We start from the raw sequence: 14,455 nt of genomic DNA, 5'->3' as shown, positions 1-14,455 counted from the left end.
AGTAGTGTGAGCTGGCCGAAGGTTCTTTCCATACTGCCACCCAGCAGATGGCTGCCCAGTAGTGTGAGCTGGCCGAAGATCAGGGAGGAGCACGGAGACCCTCTGAAAGACGACTCGACTCGTGGGCGTCATCACCAGGACCCACCAGTCCTACGTCTGCTTCTTTATATGGCGTGCCAATCACTGGCATGCGTGCTATGTTCCAATGCCCGCACGTAGTGCGTAACTGAAATAAACTCCTTGCCTTGCCTTGTCTCAGATCTCTGGAATACTTCACACATCTCCCGTTAACCCCCCCCCCCCCCCCCCCCCAAAAAAAAAAAAAAAAAAAAAAAGGATAAACAGGACATCCAACTGTTCGTGGATGACGTTCTCCATGCATGTGGGAACTGATTCCAGCAGAATAAAAAACAGCAACACACGTTTGCTTCACAACGAGTGATATCCATCATTGAATCAGAATGTATCCAGATGCTTACGAAAGCACAGTCATAATGAAATCACAGGACACGTTTCCATCACCGTGAGTTTTCTTTTTTTTTTTTTTTAATGGCGTACACCATTCTGCAAATACGATGCGTTCGAAATAATCCATGCACTGTTCCACAGCGAAGTACGGTTCACACACAAAAAGAAGCCAGCAGAAAGCTGGCACTGCGCTGAGAACTGTAACACCATACTGTCGCTCACACCTCCATCAGAACGAAGTCCTTGCAGCAAGACAGCAGTGAGAAAAAACCGGTGTAAAGACACACGGGTCTTGGCCAAAAATCTACACCAGCCCTCCGACCCTCCCTCCAAATACACCCACACACCACGGACTTCTGGTCATCGTTTTTACCAGCCACTGCTCGTTCGGAGATGACACCCACCCAACTCCAAAAAGCCGAAAACGCCCCCCAAAAAATAAACGAACAAAACCACCGTGGCATCATTCGTGCAGGCGAAGTCAAACACAGACACTCACACAGACACAAACACATACATACACACACGCGCAAGCAAGCAAACACACACACACACACACACACACACACACACACACACAATCACGGACACACATCCCCCTCCACCTTACACACAGAGAAAACCATGAAGTGAAGTCATTTAAAGATAATATAAAGACGTCCACGGGACTGGGGCTGTGTCTTCTCTCAGCTAGCCATTAAACCGAGACACATGCAGGGAGGACAGAACTCCAACAGATGTCAGACAGACGTCTCCACGATCATGGGCATGAGTTCCTGTTCTTCCCCCAGGCCGCCAGGGGCGTGACAGAGGATGATGGGGCAGCTCCCCCCTGCCTCCCCCTCCCCCTCTTCGTGGCTGGTTAGGGGTGGTGGTGGTGGTGGTAGTGGTGGTGAGGGCGGGTGTGGGGGGCACCGTCATACCTTGGTCTCCGGCGCCTTGTCCATACCGTTCAGGGCGATCCGCTCGCGTTCCGTGTGCATCTGGAGACACAGCACAAGGCATCGTGGTCAACGGCAAGGCCTTCACTATGTGGTTATTTCAGTATCTATTATTGATCACTGTTGTCATTGCTTTTCCTGTTGTTGTTGTTCATGTTATTCATATCATCATTCCGTGTGCATCTGGAAGACGCGGCAACGCATCATGATCAACACAAGGTTTTATCTATCTATTCATTAAAATCTTATTCATCAACGTCGTCATTGGTTTTCCTGTTGTTGTTGTTATTCTTATCATCATACCGTGTGCATCTGGAGAGACTCGGCAATGCGTCATGATGAATACAAGGCTTTAATTATCTATTTATTTATTCTTTTTTTTTTCTGTTTTTAATTATCTATTTATTTATTCTTTTTTTTATATTACTATTGTTGTCTTTCCCGGTGTTATTATTCTTATCATTCTTATTCATCTTCCACTTCTTAACATCATTTTGTTGTTGTTGTTGTTGCTATAATTTTTATCATGATTACATCATCAATATCGTCAGTCTTCTTTTACACTGCTGACGTTCAAACCGCACTCAGCCCCCAAGCCAAATATCGAAGAGTTTATGTCAGTGTCTGAGTTCGTCATGCGATCGTGAGAAAAATGCAGTGATTTCCCTTCACAAACCGAAAGACAGAGGGAGAGAGAGAGAGACGGGAGGGGGGGGGGGGGAGATCGAGAGAGATTGAGAGACAGAGAGAGGAGAGAAACTGAGAGACAAAGACAGAGGGAGACAGAGAGAGGGGGGATGGAGAAAGAAAGAGAGAGAGAGAGAGAAGCAGACAGACAGAAAAAAGACAGAGAGAGAGAGAAAGAGAGAGAGAGAAACAGATAAATTAAAAAAGTGAGTATGTGTGTGTGTGTGTGTGTGTGATAGGGAGAGATAGAGAGAGAGAGAGGGAGAGAGAGAGAGAGAGAGATGGAGAGAGGGAGAGAGAGAGAGAGAGAGAGAGAGAGAGAGAGACAGAGAGAGAGAGAAAGAAAGAAAGAGAATTACCGCCTCCTTCATCAGAGGTTGTGAAGCATTGCCGTTCATCTGGGCATCGTGCTCCCTGTGTGCCCGTTCGTGAGTTCGCTTCCTCTTTTTCCTGTCCACACCGAAACCAAGTATTGTACTGTATTGTATTGCATTGCATTGTATTGCATTGCATTTCATTGTATTGTATTGTATCGCATTGCATTGCATTGCATTGCATTGTATTGTATTGTAATACGTTTTGTCACAACATATTTCTCTGTGTGAAATTCGGGATGCTCTCTCCATGGAAGACACAGGACGACCTCAGATTATCGTCTCCTCCGAAAGTGGACAAGCATCCATACCCACATACGCGCGCGCGCACACACACACACACACAAAGATTCTTGCATGCACACAAATATCATCTCTTTTTTTGTCCACACGGAACCCGAGTAGACATGTGTTTTTATTGTTGCTGTTGTTGTTTATCAAATACGGAATACTTATCATTTCCAATGAGAGAAAACTGTTTGTGGTGTTTTTTTTTTGTTTTTGTTTTTTTCTTTTCTTTTTTTGCTGCCCCATCATCTGCACCGTTTCAGTGGCATTACTCCCACGCCGCTCATTTAGATTCCCCCGTACACGGCCACACCCGGGTTCATCCGTCGCAGTTCCAGCGTCGGCAGTCCACAGGGAACCATCGATGTTAGGTCGCCTGGAGGCCACACACCAGAGGAGACCCTGCACTGCTGCTGAGTCACTTCGGTGGTGTTCAGTGGTTCTTGTTCTGTTTTAACGTACTTAGGACACCACCTACTAAGCCCCCTACTAACGACAATAATGGCTTAGTCGCGGAGCCAGACTGAGTGAGCGTCTCTCCCAGAGTGGAGACCGCCACCACGTCCCTCAAACAACAGCCCCCCATGAATCTGCCGACACTGACGACATTGACAGGACTCACCCCAAGCACAGAAGTGGAGGGGCATCGAAACTGAGGTCACCATGAGAGCAGGGCATGAAAGGCCACAGACTTTGAGACTATTTTGTTTTTATATTGATGACGATGAAGGAGAAGGAGGATGACGATGATGATGACGATATTGCTATGGAGGTCCATTTTGGTTTGGGACTGCGTGACAAGGCTGTACTCTACGCTTCCTGTCATAATGATATCCCGGCGTTAACCAGGCCCGAGAGATACAGACACTTGCAGTGTTGGTCAGGTAATTAGAGCAACACACCCAAAGACGCATCCTTGAAGTGGATGACACTCGACTGTGTGGTCCCAGTCTCCCCATTTAAGCCCACAGCACACTCAACTCTGGGTAGGAGCCGGCCACGGGCCGAAAAACCCACCTCCGCTGGGATTCGAACCCGCGTCCTCCCAGCCGTCAGTCCGCGACGCTAACCACTTCGCCACGGCGGCTGTTTGTGGTGTTTGTTACATGAACAATGCACGAGAACCAGTCATTTAAACAGGAATGTATAATGTCACACACACACACACACACACACACACACACACACACACACACAGAGGCATGCACGCGAACACAAACACACACACACACGCACACTAAACCCCATCCCCACCCCAAGCCCCAACACGCACACACACACACACAGAGGCATGCATGCAAACACACACACACGCACACACACACACGCACGCACACACACACGCACACACACACACACACACACACACGCAAAGCAGCCTGACGCCCAGCTAAGCTCAGTGTGTTCCGATCCACTGCCACCCCCTCCTGACCTCCTCTTGACGGCAAAGTAAACGATGATGATGGTTAAAATGATGACCAGGACCACCACACCGGCCGCGATGCCAGCCTTTTTCACCTGCCCGGCATACAGCACTGAAACCACACACAGCAACACAATCAAATATGCCACAAAAAAAGCAAGAAAACAATACCAAAACAGTCTCGGTTTCATGTACTTCGGCGACAGGCTTACAAATACATGAATTGAGGGGATGCGAAGTGAGCTTAGAGGGTGCAATTTCAGCATATTAAAAATACATATTGTTATTTTACTGTCAGCACAGGGCAGTTCACCATTACGTTGGCATCAAAATGTAAGATGCAACCATAAACAAGAGAGGCAAGGCCTTCAAGACTCACTTGTGATACACTTTAAAAAAAAATCCCAGCTTTTTATGTATTGAGAATAATTTCAAAATGTAATGTTTAAGATGAGAAAGATCAGTTTAAAGCAAATTAACTCCCCTAGCATAATTACAGAGTAATTTCCCTTTTTTACTATCTGCACCAAAACGTTTGCAAAATAAATAAAACTTCCATGCTTAGCAAAAGTTCTTGTTTGAACAGAAAATGATAATAATGACTGCTCTTGTTGTTGGGTCAGAATATCAGATCAAAGTGCCAAGTTTAGAGAATACAAAAAATATAAATATAACAGTAAATGCAGTTTGCATATAATTAGGCTTCATTTTTTTTTTTTTGTGCCCATCCCAGAGGTGCAATATTGTTTTAAACAAGATGACTAAAAAGAACTGAATTTTTCCTATTTTTATGCCTAATTTGGTGTCAACTGACAAAGTATTTGCAGAGAAAATGTCAATGTTAAAGTTTACCACGGACACACAGACACACACACACACACAGACAACCGAACACCGGGTTAAAACACAGACTCACTTTGTTTACACAAGTGAGTCAAAAAAAAAAGCAAACAAACAAAACCCACAAAAAAAATCAGCAAAGGCAAAACATGGTCACTGAGAGAAAGAATTAATCAAGCATTCGTATTCTTCACATCAGGACAGAGCCAGGAATGGATGTCCCACCTTTGACGTTGACATGAAATTGTAAGATATCAAACACACATGAAATTGTATGATATCCAACACACATGAAATTGTATGATATCAAACACACATGAAATTGTATGATATCAAACACACATGAAATTGTAAGATATCAAACACACATGAAATTGTATGATATCAAACACACACATGAAATTGTAAGATATCAAACACACATGAAATTGTATGATATCAAACACACATGAAATTGTAATTGTAAGATATCAAACACACATGAAATTGTATGATATCAAACACACATGAAATTGTAAGATATCAAACACACATGAAATTGTAAGATATGAAATTGTATGATATCAAACACATGAAATTGTAAGATATCCAACACACATGGAATTGTATGATATCCAACACACATGGAATTGTATGATATCCAACACACATGAAATTGTATGATATCCAACACACATGAAATATGATTGTATGATATTCAACACACATGAAACTGTATGATATCCAACACACATGGAATTGTATGATATCCAACACACATGGAATTGTATGATATCCAACACACATGAAACTGTATGATATCCAACACACATGAAATTGTATGATATCCAACACACATGAAATATGATTGTATGATATTCAACACACGTGAAACTGTATGATATCCAACACACATGGAATTGTATGATATCCAACACACATGAAATATGATTGTATGATATTCAACACACGTGAAACTGTATGATATCCAACACACATGGAATTGTATGATATCCAACACACATGAAATATGATTGTATGATATTCAACACACGTGAAACTGTATGATATCCAACACACATGGAATTGTATGATATCCAACACACATGAAATATGATTGTATGATATTCAACACACGTGAAACTGTATGATATCCAACAAAACCAACAACAACAAGGCAATGCTGACAATAAATCCACAACACTGTCACTGGAAGAAATAGTCAAACATTCCAATTCTTTCACACCCGACCATGAAGTAAAAAAAAAAATTGAGATAGAAAAGAAGAGAGAGAGACAGACAGACAGACAGACAGAGACATACAGAGGCCTGTGGCAGCACAGAAAACGGACGGAGAAACACACCAAGAGACAGAGAGACAGACAAACAGACAGAGTACAGACAGACAGAGAGCGAGCACTCAAATGAACTATATCACAACAACGAGTCAGCATGCCTACGTAGATGACGTGTAACAATGTTAATGGTGAATCTTTCAGAGATCACATTCGTGCATCTTGTTAACATTTACCGAAGAAATCGCCAGACATCTGTTCGCAGCGCTGGCCATCCCACAGCTCCGGGCATCTGCAACACCCAACACAACACGCACTGTACATTCAGATTCTGATTCAAGAACTTTATTTGTGCATCATCCTCTTGAGTTGCTGCTGACAAGTATGTCCGCCAGTCACTGGCTGTGTGCGTGTGTGTGTGTGAGTGTGGGGGTGGGGGTGGGGGTGTCTATTTATATAGGTGTTAGATTCTATTTGGAATTTTACTTTGACCATAAGACTTTTGTTGTAAACATCGAAATCGGTTGTTCTATCCAGGCTTTAGCTGGAGTCTAATCCTTATTTTAAGATGGTACACTGAATTAGCCAGAGCTGAGTTTTTTGTCTGCTGTTTGTTTGTTTTGGTTTTGTTTTGGTTTTTTAGCTCTTTCTTTCCCAATCATCCATTCAAAACCAGCAACAACAAACAAAGAGAAAGAAAGAAGTAAGGAAAAAAACAAAAAACAAAAAAACAAAACAAACCCACACAGACACGAATAGTGTCATACTGAAAACACTAAAAGAGAGATAATGCTGAAAATATTTGATCTCCTCCTCATTCTCCTCCTCCCAATTAAAGGCTCACTAACTGTGTGTCTCATTGTCCATACGTTCTTCCGGGTTTCGATCAGCTCATCTTTCTTCCGAATGTCTACGTGATCGCGTGCAACATCATAATCAGCAATCTGAATACATAACTATGACATGAGTGGCTGTCAGTCTGATCTTTAAGCAAAATTATGATTAATTTCATGAATACATAACTAAGTAAGAGAGGAAAACGGAGTGAGAGGTTGGAGTGAGTGGGGAAATGAGAAAGACACTATAGGAAGAAATGGTTGTGTGTGTGTGTGTGTGTGTGTGTGTGTGTGTGTGTGTGTGTGTGTGTGTGTGTGTGTGTGTAGACAGAAGCAGACAGGTATAGAGACAGACAGGCAGACAGAGAGACAGAGACAGAAGCAGACAGATACAGAGACAGACAGGCAGACACAGAGAGAGAGACAGAGACAGACAGGCAGACAGAGAGACAGAGACAGAAGCAGACAGATACACAGACAGACAGGCAGACAGAGAGAGACAGAAGCAGACAGATAGACAGACAGGCAGACAGAGAGAGACAGGGACAGAAGCAGACAGAGGGAGACAGAGACAGAAGCAGACAGATACACAGACAGACAGGCAGACAGAGAGAGACAGAGACAGAAGCAGACAGATACACAGACAGACAGGCAGACAGAGAGAGACAGAGACAGAAGCAGACAGATACACAGACAGGCAGACAGAGACAGACAGACAGACAGAGGGAGACAGAGACAGAAGCAGACAGTTACAGAGACAGACAGGCAGACAGAGAGAGACAGAGACAGAAGCAGACAGTTACAGAGACAGACAGGCAGACACACAGAGACAGAGACAGACAGACAGACAGACACAGAGAGAGAGAGACAGAGACGGAAGCAGACCGGTAGAGAGACAGACAGGCAGACATACAGAGACAGAGACAGAAGCAGACAGATACAGAGACAGACAGACAGACACAGAGAGAGAGAGACAGAGACAGAAGCAGACAGGTAGAGAGACAGACGGAACAAAACAGCCTCCAAGAGACACACACATTCTCTGTCAATAACAAGTTATCTATCTTGTCCGCTCTGCGCGCATGTTCCCATCATCAACATGAAAATCGCTTTCCACTGCCTCTCTTCCCCAATCCAAGGACTTCTTCAGGGCGCCAGGCCAGGTTTTCAGACGTGCTCAGAAGCACGGACAGACATTTATAGACGCCTCGACACCCCCTGAACGCCTTTATTAAAATACAACAAGAATCGCCACGGGGCTTAATGCTGGAATAAAAGGATGTTCGTTTTTCGGGTTTTTTTTTTTTTTTTTTTTTGTTCTTGTTTTTTTGTGTTTTCTTTTCTTTTTCGAACACGTATAAAATGTTTTAAACTTCTTCTTTCTTTGTTTGCATTTATTTTTTTTCCTTGTGTGTGCGTGTGTGTGTGTGTGTGTGTGTGTGTGTGTGTGTGTGTGTGTGTGTGTGTTGTTCTTTGGGGTTTTCATTATCCTTTTCTTTCTCTCTCTTCAGTCTCGAATATTTCTGTTCTTATGTTTCCTACGTTTGGGTTTTATTGTTGTTGTTGTTGCTGTTGATGGGAGTTTTTCTTTCTTCGTATGAATATAAAGAAGTGGAGGGGTGTGAAGAAGACTTTAAACTAAAATGCTTCTGGTTCATTTTGTTTTCCTACTCTTTTTTTCTTATGCGATTCCGCTTTTCCTATCAAAAATATATATCACAAACTCCCTCTCTGTCTCCCTGTTCATGTGCAGAGTGGGCATGACTGAGAGCTTGTACAGTGTCGTCATGGTTCCATAAAACAGGAAGCAAGAGAGGCAAGACACACTTGTAGTGGTAACGTACTGACAGCACTATACGCTCAATTTCAGTGAAAAACCTGGGGAGAAAGGGCGGCAGAGCCGGATTCGAACCCAGACCCCTCGATGAACACTGCTGTGGTAACGTACTGGCAGTACTATACGCTCAGTTTCAGTGGGGAAAAAAAAAAACAGGGAGAAAGGGCGACGAGAGAACGAGATTCGAACCCAGACCCTCACAGACACACTAATAGTGGTGACGTACTGGCAGTAGGCACTCCGGTTGCCGCCGTTAAGATCCACAGCGAAGCATTCCCCGCCGTTCACACAGTTGGCCTCCCGTTTCTCAGCGGCCGTGCACTTCTGGCGGTGCTGGCGGGCCACAGACGTCACAGGGGCCGTAGGGCTGGCCGTCGGCGTCTGGGTGGGCGGCGCCGTCGACGTGTTGGGGCGGGGCTGGGTCCTTGCCGGCGTGCGGCCGCAGGCGTCTGTGTGGCAAGGAAACAGAGAAAGAGAAAGAAAGAGAATTACTGTGGTGTTTTGTGACAGGTTACAAAACAACACAAAAAAACAACTGTTGAATTACATCTCATCTATCTATTTTCTATGTCGTCTCTTTGTGTATCGCTTTGTCTGTTGGTGTCTGTGTGTGTCTCTCTGTTTGTCAGTACTGTTTCTGTCTGTTGCTGTCTGTGTGTGTCTCTCTGTTTGTCAGTACTGTTTCTGTCTGTTGGTGTCTGTGTGTGTCTGTTTGTCAGTACTGTTTCTGTCTGTTGGTGTCTGTGTGTGTCTCTCTGTTTGTCAGTACTGTTTCTGTCTGTTGCTGTCTGTGTGTGTCTGTTTGTCAGTACTGTTTCTGTCTGTTGGTGTCTGTGTGTGTCTCTCTGTTTGTCAGTACTGTTTCTGTCTGTTGCTGTCTGTGTGTGTCTGTTTGTCAGTATTCCTGTCTGTCGGCGTCTCGGTCTATCTGTCTGGAAAACAAATGACGTATTATCAATATCCTTGTCTATGTGTCTATCTCCTTTCCTCCATTCCTCCTTCCCTCCCTCCCCCCTCTCTTCCTTTCTCTCTCTCCCAACAGTTTTTTCCTCTCTCTCCTTCGTATCTCTTCCTCCCTTACCTTCTTCCTCCCCTCTTTCCTTCACGCATATGCATACTATGTTATTTTGTGGAGAATTGTGTATTTCCTATGCCATTTATTTGTTCTTGCTGTTGTTGCCATGCGATGTGTATGCATCCCCCCTCCCAATAGGATGAAAACAGGCCGATAAGTGCCTTTTCCCTAAAAAAAAGTTTCGATTTTTCTGTCTTTTATCATCATCATCATCATCATCATCATCATGTCTGTCTTTGTCTCTCTGCCTGCCAATATTTCTGTCCGTCGGTGTCTGTCTCTGTGTCTGTCTAGCGTCTACTGTCTCAGTCTTTACAGATTGAGAACGCTAAATGAGAATGATGGTTTTGGTTGTTTTTTTTGTTGTTGTTTTTTCCTCTCTTTTTCTGCCAGTTACAATAATGTTTTGCATTCTTTTGAACAATGGGCATTTGTTCCACACCGCCCCATCCACCCCCACCCCCATTTTTAATCTCTCTCTTTTTTTCCTGTATCTCTCCTCTCTCCCTCTTCTCAGTAAACTTCTGATTTCAAAAGTCCTTGGATTATATGCGCAACACAATGTTAGCCAAAGCCCCGACACAGGACACAGCAACAGCAGACAAAAGACCAACAACATCGAAACCGGAAGGAAGGCAGACAGACAGGCGAACAAACCATAATCTCAGAATACAATTCAGTCATCACACACGATCAAATAACGTATTCCGGATCCGGAGCCTCACTGAAGTAAACCATTCACGATACGGAAATACGGCTGAATCCGTATGTCTTATAACCTATAAGTATGAAGATTTAAAAAAAACAAAAAAACAAAACAAAAAAAACTAGTCCATTTTTGGTACTTGCAGACAAAGTATTTCCAGAGAAAATGAATCTATTAAAGTTTACCACGGAAGCGCACACACACACACAGACACCCCATGCACAGAGAGAGAGAGGGGGTGGGGGGAGACAGACAGAGAGAGAGAGAGACAGAAGGAGAGACAGAGACAGAGAGAACAAGAAATAAAACCTTGGCAACACGAACAACTAATTCAGGATGACAACTGATGCGTGAGGAAAACAAGATATATCCAAAAAACAAAAACCGGAGAGCGCTGTGATCTGTCTGTCTGTCTGTCTGTCTGTACGCCCCTCTTCAGAAGACCCGCTTGAAGGAAGAAGACAAAGCGAAGACAAAGAGATCCTCACGTCCTCCAAAGAGGTCTCCACAGTCTCTAATTAGCTCCTCCAGCAAAGGAAGGAAGGAGAGGAGAGAGAGTAGGTCACGAATAGCCCCCCCCCCCCCCCCCCCCCCTCCCCGGATCGATCGTTTGTTTCGCTCCCGTAGACAGCCCCTAAGACTTTTAGCATTTTCTGGGTTGCAAAATGGAGAGGAAAATTCCAGGCTTTTTTTCTGCCTCCTCTAAGAGAGAGAGAGAGAGAGAGAGAGGGAGGGGGGGGGGATTGGGGTGAGAGGGAGGTAGAAATGGGAGAAGAGAGGTGTGTGATGGAGACGGATGGGTAAAAAAGGGAGGTAAAACCAATGAGAGAGGAGAAGGAAGGGAACAGAGGGAAGGAGAAAGAGAGGGGGCGTGGGGACAGAGAGAGAGAGTAGGGAAGGAGAGAGAGACAGAGACAGCAAGAGAGAGAGAGACATACAGAGAGAGAGAGAGAGAGAGAGAGAGAGAGAGAGGGAGGGAGAATGTAGAATCCGCAACTGACGAAGCACTCTAGAGTCTTTGACAAAATTAGTTGATTGTTGTTTTCTTTGTCAAGTGTTCATTTGAAAATCGGCGTGTAAAACGCTGACACATTATTCCGTTTTGTTCCCACTCCTTTCCCATGACGGCTTTTCGTCTTTGAGTATGTAATGGCTTGGTGTGGTGTGGAATGCAATGACCCGGTATGGCATGATACGTTATAGCACTGTATGGTGTGGTACGATTTGGTATGGTATGGTATAGCATTGTACGGCATGGGATAATGGAGTACGGAATGGTACTGTATGATATGGTATGGCACGGCACGGAATAGTAAGGTACGGAATGGCACTGTTTGATACGGTATGGCACGGTTTGATACGGTACGGTAGTGTATGTCATAGTATGGTACTGCATGACATGGTAGAGTATGGCATGGTATGGAATGCTATGATACGGTATGCTATGGTAGGCCTGTGGAACAGTACGGTACGACTTAGAATGGCATGGTATGGCATGGCCCGCACGCTCGCGCGTGTGTGTGTGTGCGCATGTCTGTATGCGTGTGCGCGTAAGACATTGAGAGAGAGAGCGAGAGAGAGAGAGGGGGGAGGGAGAAAAAGAGAGAGAGAAAGAGACAGAGATCCAGAGATATCGATACAAAGACAGACAGGCAGAAGGAGAGAGAAGGAATGACTCACAAACCCCACAGGGAACCTCCTTCCATTAGCCCCTGTAATAGCTGGCGAGGGGTGAAACTAAGAAGGCGCATAATTGATCGCTTTACAAAACATCCCTCTCCAAATACTCACGGGAAAACATAAAACGTCAAAACAGCCGATAAGAGAGCACAAAGAGAATGGAAAATAGAGAATAAACAAACATACCTCCCCCCACACGCTTCCAAACTCACAGAAATAAAAACAGGAGGAATTCCAATGGAGAAGTTTAAAACAAACAGGACAGACGTCGAAACGTAACAATAAAGACAAAGAAACAAGTTGTGACTGAAAAGAGAGAGAGAGAGGAAGAGAGACAGATACAGAAAGAAAGACAGAGAGAGAGAGAGAGAGACAAAGAGAGAGAGAGAGACACACACACACACAGAAGGACAGTAAAGGAGAATAAAGAAAACAAGCTAACGATTAAAAGGAATGCACAACGCAAAGACAACAGAATGGTGGAAAGGAAAGATCAACAAAGACAAGGAAAGAAGACAATAAAATAATGCACAGGGGGGACTGGAAGGATGGTTTGTCGTTTATTGGGTTTTTTCTGTACTTTGTTTCTTGTTGCTGCTGCTTGTTTCTTTGTTGGTTTTTTGTTTGTTTTTTTGTTTTTGTTTGTTTGTTTTTTCCTTTAACAAAACATTGTATTTCATTCCTCGCGCTCGGTTTTTTGTTGTTTTTTTGTTTGTTTGTTTTTGTTTTTTGAGGATATGAAAAAAATGTAAAACGGCTTCAAGAAACAGCAGGAAGGAATAAAATGTATCTTGTAACAAAATGAAACACGCGCGCAAACACGAAGAAAAAACCCACACACACACACACACACACACACACACACACACCATTCTTGTCGACAGTAAAACAGACACGAGAAGAGAAGACAGTTGGAAAGAGAAACAAAAAACAGAAGCGATCAAGGTGATCAAGAGGAAGGAAGGTGGAGGGGGCGGTGTGGGGGAAGGGGGTGGGGTGGCGCCGTTGAAAGTAAAAGAAAAAAAAAACCCAAACCAACTACAGAAAAAAGAAATCTTCGGCAAAGTCCAGATGGAAAATAGTTAGATACGGATAAAGAAGGAGAAAATAGATCAAAGATAAAGTCAAACACTTTCAAAATGCACGCTCAAAATAAATGACACAGTAATTAAACAGTACACACAGACACACACGCGCGCAAACACGCACACATTCACACACAAACACTCATGCAAGCGCGCGCGAAATGAAAGATTAGACGCATAGACGTGAGTAACAGACAATGAATAGAAAAAGTTAATGAAAAGGGCCAATGGCAAATATAGCAAAGAAGATGGACAAGATGGATGAGAAGAAAAATGACACCGAAAGCCAATGATCCTTTTTTCTTTTTCTTTTTTCAGTTGAAAGAAAGAAAGAAAAAAAACGAAGCGGGTTTTGGGGTGGAAACGATGAGGAAGATCCTAAATAAGAGATGGCGTGAGGAAGAGAGAGACGGACAAATCAAAGAGAAATGTAGACAAGATGACAGACGATAGAATAAATAGGGGGATGAGAAATCACGGGACGAGATGAAAACGGGTGACGAAAACGTGGGGTACTAACAGGAGGAAGGTGGTGGAATGGTCAAGACGTGTGTCTGCCAACACAGTGTCCGTCAGTGCTTGGTTTCCAATCCCGGCCTCACCCTTCCTCCCAAATCTGGAAAATCAGAGCGTCTGAGAGCCATTCGAATCTGACGAATAAACTGAGGTCCCGTGCAGCACGCAACTGACGCACTGAAAAAGAACCCATGGCAACAAAAGTGTTGTCTCTGGCAAAACTATGTAAAAGATTTCCCCTCTGACAGGTACACAAACACATATACAGACATTCCAGGGCTGAGCAGTGTGCTGGGTTATGCTGCTGTCTGCGTAGCAGATGTGGTGTAGCGCATATGAATTTGTCCGAATGCAGCCACGCTTTCTTAAGAAACTGAAACTAGAGAAGTTAAAGACAGACAAACATATAGGTATACATATAGGTA

At 43.9% G+C, this 14,455-nt stretch overlaps 1 protein-coding gene across 1 annotated transcript in view; it reads right to left on the bottom strand.

Annotated features, from left to right (window-relative positions):
- Positions 1-1,294: 1,294 nt before the first annotated feature.
- LOC143290792 (uncharacterized) overlaps positions 1,295-14,455 on the bottom strand; it is an 82,432-nt gene continuing 69,271 nt past the window's right edge. The window contains exons 4-8 of the mRNA XM_076600309.1: positions 9,195-9,417; positions 6,532-6,587; positions 4,191-4,293; positions 2,456-2,546; positions 1,295-1,451 (exon numbers count right to left, since the gene is read on the bottom strand). Coding sequence (XP_076456424.1) covers positions 1,386-1,451; positions 2,456-2,546; positions 4,191-4,293; positions 6,532-6,587; positions 9,195-9,417 — 539 coding nt within the window. The 3' untranslated portion in view covers positions 1,295-1,385. The remainder of the gene's footprint in view (positions 1,452-2,455; positions 2,547-4,190; positions 4,294-6,531; positions 6,588-9,194; positions 9,418-14,455) is intronic.

Source organism: Babylonia areolata, chromosome 1, assembly GCF_041734735.1.
Source record: "Babylonia areolata isolate BAREFJ2019XMU chromosome 1, ASM4173473v1, whole genome shotgun sequence".
NCBI lineage: Eukaryota > Metazoa > Mollusca > Gastropoda > Neogastropoda > Buccinidae > Babylonia > Babylonia areolata.
Note: the sequence above shows the minus strand (reverse complement) of the source record. Positions and strands in the feature narration are given on the sequence as shown.